This window comes from Delphinus delphis, chromosome 3, assembly GCF_949987515.2.
Source record: "Delphinus delphis chromosome 3, mDelDel1.2, whole genome shotgun sequence".
NCBI classification, from domain to species: Eukaryota; Metazoa; Chordata; class Mammalia; order Artiodactyla; family Delphinidae; genus Delphinus; species Delphinus delphis.
This window is the reverse complement of record NC_082685.1, coordinates 100,786,446-100,805,990: the sequence shown is the minus strand read 5'-3', so window position 1 is coordinate 100,805,990 and position 19,545 is coordinate 100,786,446. Positions and strand designations below refer to the sequence as shown.

The window sequence follows — 19,545 nt, the reverse complement described above, 5'->3', positions numbered from 1 at the left end:
TTTAAATTTTTTTTTTCTCCAAATGAGAACAGTGTGGTACTGGCAAAAAAACCAAACCAAAACAAAACAAAAAACCTGGAATTTGAAACTGGGCAGAACTGGGTTTAAATTGACCTTCTAAATATGTGGCCTTGGGAGACTCAGTCTTTCCTGACCTCAGTTTCCTTATTTGTAAGGGAGAGATAATATCTGCTGGGCCAGGCCACTCTGAGGATTGATGGCAGCATTTTAAGTGTCACGTATAGTATGTGGAACATATATAGTAACCCTCAATAACTGTTGCCTAGTCGTATTATCACCAATACTCATATTAAGTGAATGCTCATAATTTCTTCTCAGCTATACTTCTCAGGAAGTATTTTATATCCTTCAACATTTGTTTTCCCAAAGAATCTTTTTCTTTAAATTTAATATTAGTTTTCTTGATTTTCCTCTTATTCCTAATAAGACTTGTACAAGGGTGTAGTCTTCAGTAATTTGTACATACTTTTTCTCCCAAACCCCAGAAAACTTGGCTAATTGAATTCAATTAATTTTGGCTGTATTGCAGTTAGCAGAGTTTTCTTTGCTAACTGCAAGAAGATTTCTTCTTTCTCAAACGCTTTTATTGGGCAAGTTACATTTCTCTTGCCCTGACACTTATTTCTTTAGTTTGGTATGTCATATACTTCATAGGGCATCTCAGCTCGGGTTAGTATTGTCTTCTCTGTGTTCTGTTAAAGAAATACTTTGGTCCTTATATTGATGGTCTTTTAAAATGTTTTTTTAGCTTTACTGAGGTATAATTGACAAATAAAAATTATATATATTTAAGATTTACAACTTAATATTTTGATACACATATACATTGTGAAATGATTACCACAATAAGCTAATTAACATATCCACCACCTCACATAGATATAATTTTCTTTCCCTCCCTTCCTTCTTTCTTTCCTTCCTTCCTTTCTTCCTTTCTCTCTTTCCTTCAAGATGCTTAAAATCTACTCTCTTAGCATATTTCAAGTGTACGATATAGTATTGCTCCAGAACTTACCTTGCATAACTGAAACTTTGCATCCTTTGATAACTTCTTATTTTCCCCTTCTTCCAGTTCCTGTCAAGCACCCTTCTAGTCTAGTTTCTGCTTCTATGAGTTTGACTGTTTTAGGTTCCACGTATTAGTGAGATCATGAAGTATTTGTCCTTCTGTGTCTGGCTTATTTTACCTAGCATGGTGTTTTTCAGGTTCATCCCTGTTGTTGCATATGACAGGATTTCCTTATTTTTTTTTTTTTAAGGCTGAATAATATTCTGTTCTATCTACTATCTAATTTTCTTCATTCATCTGCTGAAAGACATTTAGGTTGTTTTCATATCTTGGCTACTGTGAATACTGCTTCAATGAACGTGGGAATACAGATATCTCTTCAACATAGTGAATTCATTTCCTTTGGATATATATCCAGGAGTGGAATTACTAGATCATATGACGGTTCTATTTTTAAATTTTTGTGGACCCTCTGTGCCATTTTCTATAATTGCTATATGAATTTGCATTCCTACCAACAGTGTACAAGCATTTACTTTTCTCCACATCATTTCCAATACTTGTTATCTCTTGTCTTTTTAACAGTATCGATTCTAACAGGTGTGAGGTGATATCTCATTGTGCTTTAGATTTGCATTTCCATGATGATTAGTGATGATCTGCACCTTTTCATATAGCTGTAGCCCATTTTTACGTCGTCTTTTGAGAAATGTTTATTCAGGTCCTTTATTCATTAAAAAAATTAGGGCTTCCCTGGTGGCGCAGTGGTTGAGAATATGCCTGCCGATGCAGGGGACACGGGTTCGTGCCCCGGTCTGGGAAGATCCCACATGTCGCGGAGTGGCTAGGCCCGTGAGCCATGGCCGCTGAGCTTGCGCGTCTGGAGACTGTGCTCCACAACGGGAGAGGCCACAGCAGTGAGAGGCCCGCGTACCGCAAAAAAAAAAATTAAAAAATATTTTATACGATTTTTAAAGGTTATGTTCCATTTACAGTTATTATAAAATATTGGCTATATTCTACATGTTGTACAGTACATCCTTGAGCCTATCTTACACCCCATAGTACCTCCCACTCCCTCAACCCTATTTATTTATTTATTTATTTATTTATTTATTTATTTATTTATTTGCGGTACGCGGGCCTTTCACTGCTGTGGCCTCTCCCGTTGCGGAGCACAGGCTCTGGACGTGCAGGCTCAGCAGCCATGGCTAACGGGCCCAGCCACTCCACGGCATGTGGGATCTTCCCGGACCGGGGCACGAACCCGTGTCCCCTGCATCGGCAGGCGGACTCTCAACCACTGCACCACCAGGAAAGCCCCCTTTTTCTTATATTCACTAGTTTGTTGTATTGTTTAGATTCCACACATAGGTAATATCATACAGTGTTTGTCCTTCTCTGTCTGACTTATTTCACTTAGCATAATGCCCTCTAAGTCCATCCGTGTTGCTACAGATGGCAAAATTTCATCCTTTTAATGGCTGAGTGATATTCCATTGTGTGTGTGTGTATATATATATATGCCATATCTTCTTTATCCATTCATCTGTTGATGGACACTTAGGTTGCTTTCATATCTTGGCAATTATAAATAATGCTGCTATGAACGTTGGGGTGCATGTATGTTTCAAATTAGTGTTTTGGGTTTATTTTGGATATATATACTCAAGAATGGAATTGCTGGGTCATATGGTAGTTATATTTTTAGTTTTTAGAGAAACCTCCATACTGTTTTCCACTGTGGCTGCACCTATTTACATTCCTACCAACAGTGTATGAGGATTCCCTTTTCTCCACATCCTTGCCAGCATTTGTTATTTGTGCTCTTTTTGATGATAGCCATTCTGCCAGGTGTGAGATGATATCTCATTGTGGTTTTGATTTGCATTTCCCTGATGATTAGCTGTGTTGAGCATCTTTTCATGTGTCTGTTGTCCATCTACATTTCCTCTTTGGAGAAATGTCTATTCAGTTCTTCTGCCCATTTTTTATTTGGTTTTTTTTTTTCATGTTGAGTTGTATGAACTGTTTACATATGTTGGATATTAATCCCTTGTTGGTCATATCATTTGCCAATATTTTCTCCCATTCAGTAGATTGTCTTTACATTCTGTCGATGGTTTCCTTTGCTGTGCAAAAGCTTTGAAGTTTAATTAGGTCCCATTTGTTTACTTTTTTTTTTTTTGCGGTACACGGACCTCTCACTGCTGTGGCCTCTCCCGTTGTGGAGCACAGGCTCCGGATGCGCAGGCTCAGCGGCCATGGCTCACGGGCCCAGCTGCCCCGCGGCATGTGGGATCTTCCTGGACTGGGGCACGTACCTGTGTACCCTGCATCGGCAGGTGGACTCTCAACCACTGCGCCACCAGGGAAGCCCCCATTTGTTTGCTTTTGCTTCCATTGGTCTAAGTGTCTGTTTTTGTGCCAGTACCATACTGTTTTGATTACTGTAGCTTTGTAGTGTACTATGAACTCAGGGAGTTTGATTCCTCCAGCTCTGTCCTCAAGATTGTTTTGACTATTCAGTCTTTTGTGTTTCATACAAATTTTAAAATTATTTGTTCTAGTTCTGTGAAAAATGACATTAAGGGACTTCCCTGGCAGTCCAGTGGTTAAAACTTCACCTTCCAATGCAGGGGGTGCAGGTTGGTCCCTGGTTGGGGAGCTAAGATCCCACATGCTTCGTGGCCGAAAAACCAAAACATAAAACAGAAGCAATATTGTAACAAATTCAATAAAGACTCTAAAAAAATGGTCCACATCAAAAAAATCTTTAAAAAAATGACATTAATATTTTGATAGGGATTGCATTGAATCTGTAGATTGCCTTGGGTAGTATGGTCATTTCAGCAATACTGATTCTTCCAATTTAAGAACACAGTATATCTTTCCATCTGTTTGTGGCGTCTTCAGTTTCTTTCATCATCATCGTATATTTTCGGAGTACAAGTCTTTTACTTCCTTAGGTGGGTTTAGTCCTAGGTATTTTATTCTTTTTGACACGATTGTAAATGTGACTGTTTCCTTAATTTCTCTGATACTTTGTTGTTAGTGTATAGAAATGCAACAGATTTCTGTATATTAATTTTGTATCCTGCAACTTTACCAGATTCATTGATGAGCTCTAGTAGTTTTCTGGTGGTCTCTTTAGGATTTTCTATGTATAGTATCATGTTGTCTGCAAACAGTGACAGTTTTGCTTCTTCCTTTCCAATTTGGATTCCTTTTATTTTTTTCTTGTCTGACTGCTGTGTCTAGGACTTCCAATACTATGTTGAATTAAAGTGGTGAGAGTGGGTATCCTTGTCTTGTTCCTGATCTTAGAAGAAATGCTTTCAGCTTTTCACCATTAAGTATGTTGTTAGCTGTGGGTTTGTCATATATGGCCATCCCCAATCTCCAGTTGGATTATCATTTTCTTTAATAACTAAAACAAAATGAAACAAACAAACAAAAATCTATGTATGTATCCTTCACGACTTTCAGAAAGCTAATACCCTTGGAGATGTTTCTGAGAATTTTCAGGCCATGGGTTGCAGAATGGATGTTGTGTTAGCAGGTATGAAAGCAACATGAATCTCATTGTACATCTCCATTAGAGCTCTTGTGACCAGGTGCATTGTCAATGAGCAGTAATATTTTGAAAGGAATATTTTTTTTCTGAGAAGTAGGTTTCCACAGTAGGCTTAAATAATTAGTAAACCATGTTGTCAACAGATGTGCTGTCATCTAGGCTTTGTTGTTCCACTTACAGAGTACAAGTATAGTAGATTTAGCATAATTCTTAAGGGCCCTAGGATTTTTGGAATGGTAAATGAGCATTGGCTTCAACTTACAGTCACCAGCTGCATTATTAGCCCCTGATAAGAAAGTTAGCCTGTCTTTTGAGGCTTTGAATCCTGCCATTGAATTCTCCTGTCTAGTTACGAAAGTCCTAGACGGCGTTTTCTTCCAATATAACACTGTTTTAACTACATTGAAAATCTCTTGTTTAGTGTAGCCGCCTTCATTCATTATCTTAGCTAGATCTCCTGGATAACTTGCTGAAGCTTCTGCATCAGCACTTGCTGTTTCATCTTGTACTTATGTGTTATAGAGATGGCATCTTCCCATCAACCTTATGAACTAACCTCTGCTAGCTTCAAACTTTTCTTCTGCAGCTTCCTTACCTCTCTCAGCCTTTATGGAACTGAAGAGAGTTAGGGCCTTGCTGTGGATTAGGCTTTGGCTTAAGGGAATGTTGTGGCTGGTTTGATTTTCTATATAACGACTAAAACTTTCTCCATATCATCAGTAGGCTGTTTTGTTTTCTTATCATTCATGAGTTCACTGGAGTAGACTTTTAATTTCCTTCAAGAACTTTTCCATTGCATTTAAAACTTAGCTAACTGTTTGGCTCAAGAGGTGTAGGTTTTGGCCTGTCTTCGCTTTTGGACATGCCTTTCTCACGAAGCTTAATAATTACTTCTAGCTTTTGATTTAAAGTGAGAGACATGTGACTCTTCCTTTCACTTGAACACTTAGAGGTCATTGTAGGGTTACTGATCAGCCTAATTTCAATATTGTTGTATCTAAGGGAATAGGAGGCCCCAGAAGAGGGAGAGAGATGGGGGAATGGCTAGTCAGTGGAGCAATCAGAGAGCACACACAATTATTAAATTAGCTGTCTTATATGGGTGTAGTTCCCTGTGCCCCAAAACAATTACGATAGTAACATCAAAGATCACTGATCACAGATCACCGTTAACAAATATAACAATTAGGAAAATGTTTGAAATATTGTGAGAATTACCAAAATGTGACACAGAGATAAGAAGTGAGGGAATGCTATTGGAAAACATGGAACCAATAAACTTGCTCTACGCAGGGTCGCTAAAACCTTTAATTTGTAAAAAATCTGCAAGGTGAAATAAGGCGAAGTGCAATGAAATAAGTTTTGCCTGTTGAAATTTGGAAGTTGGGAACATATACATGACATTAAAAGCCTAGAATATGGTAGCCTTGTCTAGAGATAGGGTCTAGAGGGAATCTGATGAAAAATAGTTTTTCCAGGTCCTAGGAGAATGTTAAAATTCAAAGAACACAAAGATGAGCTAAAGAGGTAGGAAAAATAAGAAATGTGGTATCACAGAATACCAGAGAGAGAGGGAGTGGCCAATTGTGTAAGATATTGCTAAGGTCAAATAATATGGTTTCCTAAGACAGTCAAATGTTGTTTCTGCTGTTAAGATTTGTAGAATTACTCCTTTGATGACTGCACTGTAGGCAAGGTTAATTACTTTTTTTTCTTGAGCTGCTGTATGTCTTTTATAGCAGTTGTTTTCTATCCTGTGCTTGATACTCCTTAGGGAATGTTTTCGTGGAGATACAGATATGATTTGGCTGTTTTTGAATCCCAAGCATCTAAAAGGGTGCAACGCACATGCTATGTGTTTGAAAATATTGAAAAAAAATAGTAAGTGAGTGATTAAGTGCATTGGTACTTGGGTTCCTCAGTTTAACTTTAGGATCATTAATTGCTCCGCAGGATGAAATATACTTGTCCACAAAAGCTAACCCTAGAAAAAATTTAAACATCTTTATTTATTCTCATGACTTGAGGGGAAAATGCTTATATTAGATAGTGGGAGAAAAAGGGCCTTAAGGCTTTAAAAAACTACTTTTCTAGTAGCTATGAACTTTTCTGATGGGAGATTTGTATCGCGAGTTGCAGTTGTGATACAATCAAGGAAAGATTAATGCCCAGTGGATTGATATTTATTATTGCTAGGGGAAATTTTTGGAATGAAAATACCATTATTATTATGCAGTGAGTATTTAAATTACTCAATGACATAAACCAAATAGTTCTCAATATACTTAATCAAAAGAATTCCATGCATCTCGTTGACTTAATTCTTTAGGAATTTGTGGATGTCACCTATTCAGATTTCTCATTTGCCTTAACAGGTTTTTTTTGATGAATAGGAAAATAAGAGAGATAAAAATCCATCTGCTTTATTTAGTTTGAGGATATTTGTTTAGAATTCATATTGAACACTATTCATATCCACTTCAATGTTTTCAATTTTATATTTTACTTCATCTGTTTCAGTATTTATAACAATTTGGGATATAGTAAACATTCTCATTTTACATATTCACATACAGAATAATTATAATCTAATGGATAAATCTTTTATTTATATTTCAGAGTGTTGCTGGTACCTTAGAATTTCAACCAGGAGAAAGATTTAAGTACATTTCTGTTAACATCACTGATAATTCTATTCCTGAATTGGAAAAATCCTTTAAAGTTGAGTTGTTAAACTTGGAGGGAGGAGGTAAGACTCAAAAATGTCAAATATTTACTTGTGCACTCACCATGGTGGTAGTAGATTCTATTAAGGAAATAGGTTCTTTTGAATTAACCTATTGTGCTGGTTTTCTCCCTTTCATTACCCATTGGTCTTTTCGTAAAGTAGGTGTGCTTTTACAATGAAATAATTTAATTATACTGAATCACCAAATTATAGCTATCATTCAGAGCAGGTGCCCCTAAAATCACCTCTCTACCTTCTTCCTTATTTCAGTTTTCACAGTAGCTCCTTTAGAGCTACCTCCAGCTGTAGAACAGGTCAAAGTTAATCTCTTTAGATAATCCATTATGAGGTGATTATCAATAAAACAGGTTAATAATACCTTCCTCTCAATTCCGAAAACTCTGATTATCACAGATATTTGGAGTCAAAAATCCATTTTGTGGCAAAACTCATCTGTATTGAAGAGAGGCTACTTATAATCTTTATTTATCCCACTTAGATTAACAATATACGTTTCTTTGCAGAAGTATCACTGTGTTTGATTATCAGGTGCTACTGGGGGTGTTACAGTATACATGAGATGTGTACCATATTACCTTTATAAATGTAAGAATTTGGGAGTTGGTATGGTATTCATCAGGTCAGTCTCTTCCATTACAAAAGCTGGTATTATTAGCTTATTATTATTTTTATGTTTTGATGAAGAAGGTCATAGTACTGAATAAGCCATCCAAAGGGAGAAATTGGGTAAGACAGAAATACTAAGATTGTCTTTTAGTATGCAGTGAGACTTTGGGGTGAGTATGACAAAATTTTCCCATGTTTCCCTTCCTTGTTTTCCCAAAGCCCAGGTGGCAGCAAAGGAGGACAAGCCAGGGAAATGATTAAACAGCGCCACAGCTTGGTTGACTACATAAAACAGTGAAAGTATGCTGGACAACCTGCTGGGCTGGTGTCATGTAACAATACCAGCGTTGCTTGTCTTCTAGAGACAAGTCCTTTCATTTCCAAATCATTATTTTCATGAAACGACTTCATTAATCAGAGGTCACTATAAAGTATTTGAAGAGTTGTTCTTTGTATTACTTATAGCTAAAAATACTTGTGTAACAGAGAAACTGTTAGTGAGCATTACCTAATATTGACTAATAAGGAGCATCAAATATTCTTCAGAAATGATATTTGTGATCATAGTGATACTTCTGATTTTATATAGAAACTTCCTCCTATATCTCTAGAATATGCATCGTTATGTATTAATTGGGCATGAGTACTCATTTGAAAACCAATCTTGCACCGTAAGTGGGCAATACTGGCAGAGAAGCTGATCCTCTCCTCCCCCTTTGAGTGCAGATTGGAGGTAGAGGAATCTAGACGCTGGCCTCCATTCCTCGAGTTGTAGCTGGGACTGCCTAAGAGGTGAAATAGCTTGTAGAGCTAAATTCTTTTGAGGATCAAAGGAGAAACCCTTATTCCATACTGTTTTGCCTATAAGACTAATTCTACATATGATAGCCACCTGAGTAGATGTTTTATGCTAGCCAGGGTACATTGCTGTTAAATTTCACCCCTCTTTCTCACAACTTGTGGTTAATATGGAAGCCAAGCCATGCACTGGATAGTCCCTGAAATCCATTTTGCCTCCTATGTCTCTAAGATCATTTCAGGTTTTGGGCGCCATAAATTCTCATATATATCCCAGTCCTTTGGAGGGGAAGCACAGAAGAGCAGGGCAGATCTTAGACTGGCATGTCAATCAAGGATACTGGTAGAAGCACATAGGTGTGGATGTGGTCTTGCTACTCTTACTCCTTTTCCACTGCTGCCATCGCTGCCCTTCCTGTCTTCTATGTTTGCAAATATTTGGCAAAATAATGGTTGGCTTGTGAGATGCAGTGGAAGTAAAGTTAGAATCATTTTCTCTTTATTATAATCTTTATATATTGCCAGGGTACTTCATTTTCTACAATATTATTTATTTGATCTTTACAGTAGTTCTGTAAAAGGCAGCAGGCACCTTTCATAGGTGAGAAAAGTGAGGTACCAAGAGGTTTAGTGACTTGCTGAAGGTTTGACAACTGCTGTCTCTCACAGCCAGGGCTGAAGCCGAGGTTTTTAGGCTGCTTGTCCAGGGTTCTTTGAGAAATGTCAGTGGCAAAAGGGTGATCAAGCCTGAGAATAGTACATACGGTGGGAATTTAAGCATGTGGTTGAAGGGAAATGTTAGATGCCTCTCCCTTATTTTGAATTGGTGGTTGTAAGTGGTAAGGTGACTGTCAAAGGTATATAGGACTCAGTGTAAGCTGATACGTGCACGCAGATGTTTAAAACATATTTAAAATGTTAAAAACAATTTACACTGTTGTAAAGTGAAAATTTAAAAATAAAACTAGTTAAGTTGGCAGAAATGGGACATGCCAATTACAGCCTACATGGAATATTTCCTGAAGCTATGAATGAAAGTTTTATGTATTGGTAGGTTGACTAATATTATACTATTACCACCTAATATGTTGTTGTTTTTTTTTTTTTTTGAAGAATGCATGTCTAATATTACTGTATTTTCCTCTTTGCTGGATATGTTTTAAGAGCTCTCAATTTTCTCATTGTGTCAACGTGTGTTGCGTGGGTTGTGTCTCTGTGTTTCTCCTTGTGAAGTGACTGAACACTTTAGGGTTGATGGCAGTGGTAGTGGTGATGGGAACATGGAATTCTTCCTTCCAGCTATTCACAGACGTGGTAAGCAGCTGTTCCAAGGCCCCTTTACTATTCTACATTTTAACTTTTCTTTTTAGAGACAAGAAAATTAACCATTTATTGATACCTACTACATGCAGGTCCTTTATGTATTTCATCTCATTAACCAGCACAACTTTAAGAAGTATTCTTTGTTCCATGTTATTGTCAGCCAGCTAGAAAGTGATCAAGTCACAGTCAGGTCCTGTCTGCCTCCAAAGCCCAGACTCTCCTCCTCCCTGTGTGAACCTAATGCAGTTTCCTGATTCTAATTATAACAGAAATTTTGCTTGGTATCATTTACAAAAGTGATTACTGAAAAAGATTTTACATCGCTTTGAGTACCTGAAAGAGATAAATAGAACATTTATACTTTCATGTAAAATGTATCACACTGATTTTCTTTACGAAAACAAACGGGTCTTTATATGTAACTTTTAATCAGAACAAATGGGAAAGAGAAATTAAGAAGAAAACAAATGGGGAGAATAAGTTGCCAGTTAATGGGTGGGAATATTGAAAAGAGGATGCCTTTTGAATCATATTCATATACAAACATGATTCAGCTTTTTACCTCAAATATTTTTCACATTAAGGGAGAATACATAGAATACTTGTTTTCTTTAGGGAGCACTCTTACTAACCCTCAAAAGGATTCCTGTTGAGGAATCCTCAAAACATTCCTTTTTCACCATGTCAGGTTTTATATTTTAGTTTCAGAACTCATGTTCCCACCCCTCTCATTCCTGACTTCCATCAACGCCTCATGTAACTTCTGTATTTAATTACTCTCCTAATTTTGGGATTGTTTATTTTCTCATTCGAATCCATTAATGGAACATAAAAGTTGAACATACTTCTTAGGAAAAAATTAAATACTTCTTTAGATCTCGGCATCTTTTTAGTTATAGGACTGGATGAGACCAGGAGAGGTAGATCTATAATATCATAATATGATGAAAATAGGCCTAGAATTAATGCACATTTGGAAACCAAGAATCTGTGCAGTCAGATTGATGAAAATAGTAGGGAAACTACTGTTTCCTAAGTGTAGGAATCATTTTGGCTCACGTTCTTCTGAGGTTAGCAAAGGTCATGGGAGAATTTCCTCATATGCTCTATGTGGAAGAATGTTCTCTTTCATAGAGAAGAAAAAGAAAAACAAGTTTTCCTTATTCATCTTCAAGTGCTTATGCAGCACTTGTATATCACGTTAGTGCCCAGACAGAGGAAGGTCATAAAAGCATGAATATGTGTGGCAGCCATTTGTGTGTGCCTTTCTTTCTAAAGCAAATTAGAACATGCTCAGTGAATGGTACATCTCTTTTCAAAAAGTTGTTCCTTGCTTTTCCCTTTGGTTTGTAAATTACTGATTGACATTTTCTTCTGTTTGTTGGAACTTATCCATGCAGCCAGTCTAGGAGTGGCTTCCCAAATTCTAGTGACAATTGCAGCCTCTGACCATGCTCACGGTGTATTTGAATTTAGCCCTGAGTCACTCTTTGTCAGTGGAACTGAACCAGAAGATGGATACAGCACTGTTATATTAACGGTGAGTACGTTTTCCTCCAGTCCTAGACATTGCTTTTAACACTGTTTTATTGTATTATTAAGGTGTACTTTTTGTTAATTTTTTTTCTATTTAAGTGGAGGGGAATGAGCCTAGAGGCACAGACAATTCAAACTGATACTTAAACAGCGATTTGGCACTTGTCTTTGTCTTTCACTTTGCATACAAATTCATCTTATGACTCTGAGGATTCCTGACTCTTTAAGGAATACAGTGGCTCTGTCCTACATAGATTTTTATATTGATTCGCATAGGCTGTGGAAACAAACATCTCCAAATCTCATTGGCTTACTACAACAAAGATTTATTTTTCACTCATGGTTTATGTCCATCTGAAGTGGGCTGTCATCAGTGACTTAGGACTGAGGATTGTAGAGGCTACATCTCAACAGGTGCTTCTTTCTCCACGGAGTGGGGAAATGTGAATGTGAGGAACTGCACACTGGCTCTTCAGCTTCTTTCTGGAAGTGATTCACAGCATTTCCACTTAACTTCTTTGGTCAAAGCAAGTGCAAGTCACATGACAACGCTAATGTAACCAGGTAGAGAAGTGCATTCCTGGCTTGTATCTCTCCCAGAAGGAATGAAAATCTAAAACATTTGTGAACAGCAATAATAACAACTCTATATGTGTGTGTGTGTGTGTGTGTGTGTGTGTGCGCGCGCGCGCACGTGTGTATGTCTGTGTGTGTCTACTCTGCATTCATCCAGTAGGAATTAAGTAGGATTCTATGGTTAAAGAATTTAGAGGAGCTAGAAACTTGCTCAGCTTTCTCAGATTTTATACAAGTGATATGAAGGATCACTCAAAATATATCCTTTCTGTATTCTCATGGCAGATCTTCAGTAAACTGTTGTGGAGTAAATTAAACAACTTCAGAAGGGATAACTAATTTATTTTATTATTATTTTTTTGGCTTCTTTGGGTCTTCGTTGCTGTGCACAGGCTTCTCATTGCGGTGGCTTCTTTTGTTGTGGAGCGCAAGCTCTAGGTGTGCAGGCTCAGTAGTTGCAGCATGTGGGCCCTAGAGCGCGTGGGCTTCAGTAGTTGTGGCGCATGGGCTCAGTAGTTGCGGTGCGCAGGCTCTAGGGTGCGTGGGCTTAAGTAGTTGTGGCGCTCAGGCTCAGTAGTTGTGGCTCATGAGCTTAGTTGCTCTGCAGCATGTGGGGTTGAGTGGGGGTTACTTTTTGTTGCGGTGCGCGGGCTTCTCATTGCAGTGGCTTCTCTTGTTGCAGAGCATGGGTTCTAGGCAAGCGGGCTCAGTAGCTGCAGCATGCGGGCCCTAGAGCACATGGGCTTCAGTAGTTGTGGCATGCAGGCACAGTAGTTGTGGCTCATGGGCTTAGTTGCTCCATGGCACATGGGATCTTCCTGGACCAGGGATTGAACCTGTGTCCCCTGCATTGGCAGGCAGATTCGTAACCACTGTGCTACCAGGGAAATTCCAGTAACTAATTATTGGATTGGCCAAAAAGTTCCTTCTGTTTTAAAGTAAAAATAAAAGACATATTTTTCATTTTCACCAAGAACTTTATTGAACAACATATTCACCCTTCTGTTCCACTACCTTCCGCCGTTTTTCAGGCAACGTCATAATTCCATCTTCCCAAAACTTTATCTTTTTGAGCAAAGAACTATTCCAGGTGTCTTTTACAGTCTTCCAGGGAATTGAAATTTTTCCATTAAGAGAATTTTGTAAAGACTGAAATAAATGGAAATCCGAAGGTGCAGTGTTTGGTGAATATGGCGGATGAATCAGAACTTCCCAGCCAATCTGTAACAGTTTTTGCCTGGTCATCAAAGAAACATGCGGTCTTGCGTTATCCTAATGGAAGATTTTGTGTTCTCTGTTGACTAATTCTGGATGCTTTTCGTCGAATGCTGCTTTCAGTTGGTCTAGTTGGGAGCAGCACTTGTTGGAATTAATCGTTTTGTTTTCCGGAAGGAGCTCATAATAGAGGACTCCCTTCCAATCCCACCATCATATACACATCACCTTCTTTGGATGAATACCGGCCTTTGGTGTGGTTGGTGATGGTTCATTTCACTTGCCCCACGATCTCTTCTGTTCCACATTATTGTACAGTATCCACTTTTCATCGTCCATCACGATTTGTTTTAAAAGCAGAACATTTTCATTACGTTTCAGTAGAGAATCGCATGCGAAAATGCAGAAGGTTTTTTTTCCCTTGACTTATGCGGAACCCAAACATCAAAGCGATTAACATAACCAAGCTGCTGCAGATGATTTTCAGTGCTTGATTTGGACATTTTGAGTATGTCGGCTCTCTCCTGTGTGGTATAACGTTGATTGTTCTCAAGTAATGTCTTTATTTGATCGCTGTCAATTTTAACTGGTCTACCCAACCGTGGAGCATCGTCCAGTGAGAAGTCTCCAACATGAAACTTCACAAACCACTTTTGACATGTTCAATCACTCACAGCACCTTCTCCATACACTGCACAAATCTTTTTTTGCATTTCAGTTGCGTTTTTACCTATCTTGAGATAATACAGCTATATGCCAAAAATGTTGCTTTTTTCTTCCATCTTCAATATTAAAATGGCTACACAAAAATTCACCAATTTTGTTTTTTTTTTTTTAATGCATGCTGATATGATAGCCGTTACAATACAATCTAACAAAATTGTTTCTAATGAAGTTAAAGACAACTAAGCACTACTAGAGCCATCTTACGGAAAAAGAACAAATGAACTCTTTGGCCAACCCAATACTAAAGAAAGAAAAAAAAAGGATTAAGGGAAAGCATCAAGTTTTATAAATTCCTGTCTCTAACTTTATTTTGAGCCAGCATTCATATTTTAAGTATAAATAAAAATTACTTTTAGTTGGGACTTAACTTGAAGTGATTTTTTTAGGGTTTTCATTCTTTTTAATATACTGTTGACAAAATATTTCTTGCTTCTTAAATGTGGTTTATATAACCTTGGGTTATGTACTTTTTTGGTGAATTTTTTGTTTTGTTTTGTTTTGTTTTGTTTTGTTTTGTTTTGTTACGGTACGCGGGCTTCTCACTGTTGTGGCCTCTCCCGTTGCGGAGCACAGACTCCGGACGCGCAGGCTCAGCGGCCATGGCTCACGGGCCTAGCCGCTCCACGGCATGTGGGATCTTCCCGGACCGGGACACGAACCCGTATCCCCTGCATCGGCAGGCGGACTCTCAACCACTGCACCACCAGGGAAGCCCGAATTTTTGTTTTTTATATTATATTGAACATACAATTAAATATAATTTGCTTTTAAAAATGAGTTTTATGGCTAACTTTTCAGAAAAATTATCAGTCATCTATTCCTTACAGTAAAGTATATACCTTCTTTGAAGGAAATGTAAACATTTTCATGAGTATATGTAAATATAATACACTGTTAATTACATTTGCTTTATTACTAATGTATGTTATAGTTGCAGAAGTGATAGAGCTATAGTTTAGTTAGAAGCTAAAAATGTTCAGTCTGTCATTTCATGCCACAATCACTTTTTAAGTGGGACTCCCTGAGGGTCTTCAAATATGGGTAGTACATTGCTTTCAAGAATTTTATATTCTTGAGAACAGCTTATATATAAAATAAAATAAAAAATTAATATCCCATTATCATTCTGTATTTACAGACCTCTAAGTCAATGGTTTTAATTCCTCTTTTAATACATTTTAATATTAAATATTTTAAAGATTATGAGAAGTCATGGGACTCTGTCTCGAGTGACTTTGCTTTGGAGCATAGACTCTGATCCTGATGGCGATCTGGCCTTCACCTCTGGCAACGTCACATTTGAGATTGGACAGAAGAGCGCCAACATCACAGTGGAAATATTGCCTGATGAAGATCCAGAATTGGATAAGGCATTCTCTGTGTGTATCCTCAGTGTCTCCAGTGGCTCTTTGGGAGTTCATACTAATGCCACATTAATAGTTTTGGCTAGTGATGATCCTTATGGGGTCTTCATCTTTTCTGAGAAAAATAGACCTATTGAAGTGGAGGAAGCTACCCAGAACATCACTTTGTCAATAATAAGGTTAAAAGGCCTCCTGGGAAAAGTCAAAGTCACATACGCAACACTGGATGATATGGAAAAACTGCCTTATTTTCCACCTAATTTAGCCAGAGCAACTCAAGGAAAAGACTATATTCCAGCTTCTGGATTCGCTCTTTTCAGAGCCAATCAGAGCGAGGCAACAATAACTATTTCAATTTTGGATGATGATGAACCAGAAAGGTCGGAGTCTTTGTTTATTGAACTGCTCAACTCTACTTTAATAGAGAAAGTACAGAATCGCCCAAGTAAGTAACCATTAGTGTGTTGTTATTATTATTAGAGGTAAGAATCCTGAAACAATAAATTAAGAATTTGGTATAGTAGAAAATTCTATAAAGATAATAAGTTCTAACTTTGAAAACATCTTCTTACAAAAGTTTATCGATAAGGCAAATGGAAGTGGGACACTTGAAAACATGAAATCATGTTTTAAAAGCCTGTTATATTCCCAGACTAAATTTTTAGAAGTGTCTGTGTAATCCAGTGTAACTGATCTCTAGTACTATTGTACTTGATATTGTAGCTTCCAAAACATTCTGGAATCAATCTGGGGATTCCAAGGACAGTCCTGGTAGCAAGATCCTGAGTCTCTTTTGCCTTGATCCACTTTGGAAGATTCCTTAACCAACAGAGTCTCTTTGTATTAGTGAGGAGCATGAGTGAGGATTTGGCAACTGCATGAGGGAAGTTGGGGGACAGGGCTATGTAGTAGTAAGAAATCCTGGAAATATTGTGGGTCACCGTGAGAGCTGAGAAGAAGGCAGTGGTTGGGGATAAGAATGAGGAATGCAGAGTGACCCGTGTTGGGCAGGGGATCTGGTGCAGCGGCTTCTGTTGGAACATAGCAGCCTCTACCCCTGGGGTTGTGGCTCAGTAGCTTTGTAGAGAGGGGGGCTACTAGTTGAGGGCAGGGCCTGAGCTTGGGGAGCTAAAGGTAATTATTGCACTATAGCTTGTTCATTAGTCACATCTCTCTGCGAAGATGTATAACTTTAGAAAGGGGGTTTGAAATAAAGAGAAGAATCTAGATTTCCTGGAACAAGACAACAAGGAAAGGAAGAATGGTGATATTAATTTAATATCAGTTTTAGGATAATATTTGTAAATATATGTAAGTGTAATACAGTAAATAAATATTATATATCTAACAATATAATAAAACCTTCTTAAGGAAATTGGAATTAAATAGTCCAAAGAGTACAATTTAAGATCTGCATGTTGACTGTGTTCTGCCATATAGATTAAGGTTTCTTACAAGTAAACTTCTTCACCTTACTGATATACTGTGTAGTGAGCACCATTCTTGCCCACAGTGTAATTGTAGTCCAGGGTTATAGAAGGAAATTTACTTTCTAGGACAACTGCTAGCATTAAATTTTCAGGTTACAGTCAAGGTTAAAATTCTCACACAATAACCCATCCCTTTTTTTCTTAGCAAGATTTAGCATCAGTTATAATAGTAAATACATTGAAATAAAACCCAATAATTAGTCTTATTAAGTAAGAATTATAAAATATAGCCCTGTTTTCAAGGAACTCACAGTTTATTGAGTGAGCTGGAAATAAAACCGGGAGGGAGGATCACGTATAGCAGTGACTAGGAGCGATGGTTGCTGGTGCAGATAACTTAGGTTCAAGTGTATAGTAATAAATTGTTGCCCATAAACTTTTAAAGCCCCAGTTTCCTAATCTATAATACAGAATTATTATAGGGCTTAAATATCATAATATATGTGAAAATGAATACAGTGTCTGGCACGTGGTAAGCATTCAATAAATGTGAACGATTATTATTAATAAAATGGTATATGCAAAATATTAATGTACTGTGGAATGGGAGAAACAGTCAACATGTATTTATGCTTGATATGTTCCTGGAACCATGCAGCATACTTGGGGCGATTCAGAATAGGCATAAGCTATGATGTGAAATAATTAAAGAACAATTAAGTGCATTAGAAAGACAACAGTAAATGTCATTAAAAATGAAAAAAAAAAGAACAATTAAGTGCAAATCTATGTGATATTGTTTCAATTTTAATAGCAAAATCAGTGTAGGACCTGATAGGGTCTCTGTACTCTGCTCTGAGTGTAATCATCAACCTTCCGGAGAGCCGTGTGAGAAGACTGGTGATGAACAGGCGCAGGGCAGGATGAACAGTCATGAATAATTGAAGGTTTGATGAGGAATTGCATATAGGGAGCAAGAGATTAGACAAACCCTTACATGATGCCTCTTAATTGTGTCCAGCAGGTACTAGTCTAATGCCTTAGCTTACTTCCTCAACATCCTTGTGCCCTTGATTCCTCATCTGTAAAATGTGGACAGTGCTACCCACCACATAGAGATGGTATGGGAATTAAATTCCTAGATGCAAGAAAAGTGCTTAGAACAATGCCTTTTGAATAGGGCATACTCAGAAAATGTCATCTGCTTCTACAACTCTGTGTTACTGCCATTTTTTTCCAATGTAGTTAAATTTAATTGTTATATTGATTTATAGTTTTGTGTTTTTAACTATATAATTTAGTGCAGTCTGGGCCTGTATCATTGAAATTAAATTGTGTCATTACTTGTTTAGACAAGGGTGCCAGTTGGAATTGAATCTAGAAAGTAAGTCAGGGAGTTTGTGGAGGGTCTTACATGCCTTCAAAATAAGTTTTGCTCTCTCTAAAATCAGTGGCAAGTAAGAAGAGAGTCTTAAAAGTAGGCTTAAAAGCATAGCCTTAAAGTATAGCCTTGAAAGCCTGAGTGAGCACACTCTATTATAGCAGCGTTGGGATAGCATGACTCCGCTTTCTGGATGAGGTAGTTGCATAACTATTAACTGAGATGGGGCAAGGAGAACAGGTTTGTGAGGAAGGACAGTGAAGCAGGGAGAGAGGCAGTAATTGAAATAGAGTGTGATGATTTTCAGCTCCTCTTTGAGGGCAAGTAACTAGATTACTTACCTACTCAATTTTGTAACTGTAGTGCCTTTAAAAAAATTTGTGGCATGCTGGTAACTAATTAAAAGAGCATAATTCTGTAGGTTTCATCATTTTCTGTTATATTTTGCAAAGTGATGATTAAATATACTCTATTCATTTTTTTGCCTTTTTACAAGTTTCCAATAGTTATTAAAATAATTCTTGTAGGGTAACTATTCCTTTGCTATAATAAAAATCTCCTTTTAAGTTATAGGAGAGTTGGGACTTTCCGTTTAGTTTATTTTTGTATCCCCAACATCTAGATTAGTGCTGGTACATAGTAAACGATAAATATGTTTTTGCTAAAAATAGTAGAAAACACAAAATGATTATCCCATTTGGCTGATGGATCTTGCCAAGGCTTTTTTTTAATTTAATTTTTTTATTGAAGTATAGGTGATTTACAATGTTGTGTTAACTGTACAACAAAGTGACATGGTTATACATATATATACATTCTTTTTCATCTTCTTTTCCATTATGGTTTGTCACAGGGTATTGAATACAGTTCCCTGTGTTATACAGTAAGACCTTGTTGTTTATCCATTCTGTATATTGGCTGAGGCTTCTTGATGACTTTTGGCCAGTTCTTAGAATTTTGATATATTAGCTTTTCTTCTGTCTTTCAGTTCCAAACTCTCCACGCCTTGGGCCTAAGGTAGAAACTATTGCTCATCTAATTATCATTGCCAATGATGATGCGTTTGGAATTCTTCAGCTCTCAGCCCCAATCGTTCGAGTTGCAGAAGATCATGTTGGACCCATTATCAATGTGACTAGAACAGGAGGAGCATTTGCAGATGTTTCTGTGAAGTTTAAAGCTGTGCCAATAACTGCAATAGCCGGTGAGAAAAGACATCTAAGGAGCAGTGAAG

The 19,545-nt window shown here is 37.5% G+C and overlaps 1 protein-coding gene across 1 annotated transcript in view; it reads left to right on the top strand.

Annotated features, from left to right (window-relative positions):
* Nucleotides 1-19,545, top strand: part of ADGRV1 (adhesion G protein-coupled receptor V1) — a 565,763-nt gene that overhangs the window by 108,475 nt on the left and 437,743 nt on the right. The window contains exons 25-29 of the mRNA XM_060009164.1: nucleotides 7,227-7,356; nucleotides 9,994-10,074; nucleotides 11,484-11,623; nucleotides 15,336-15,945; nucleotides 19,300-19,515. Of these exons, the coding sequence (XP_059865147.1) occupies nucleotides 7,227-7,356; nucleotides 9,994-10,074; nucleotides 11,484-11,623; nucleotides 15,336-15,945; nucleotides 19,300-19,515 (1,177 nt within the window). The remainder of the gene's footprint in view (nucleotides 1-7,226; nucleotides 7,357-9,993; nucleotides 10,075-11,483; nucleotides 11,624-15,335; nucleotides 15,946-19,299; nucleotides 19,516-19,545) is intronic.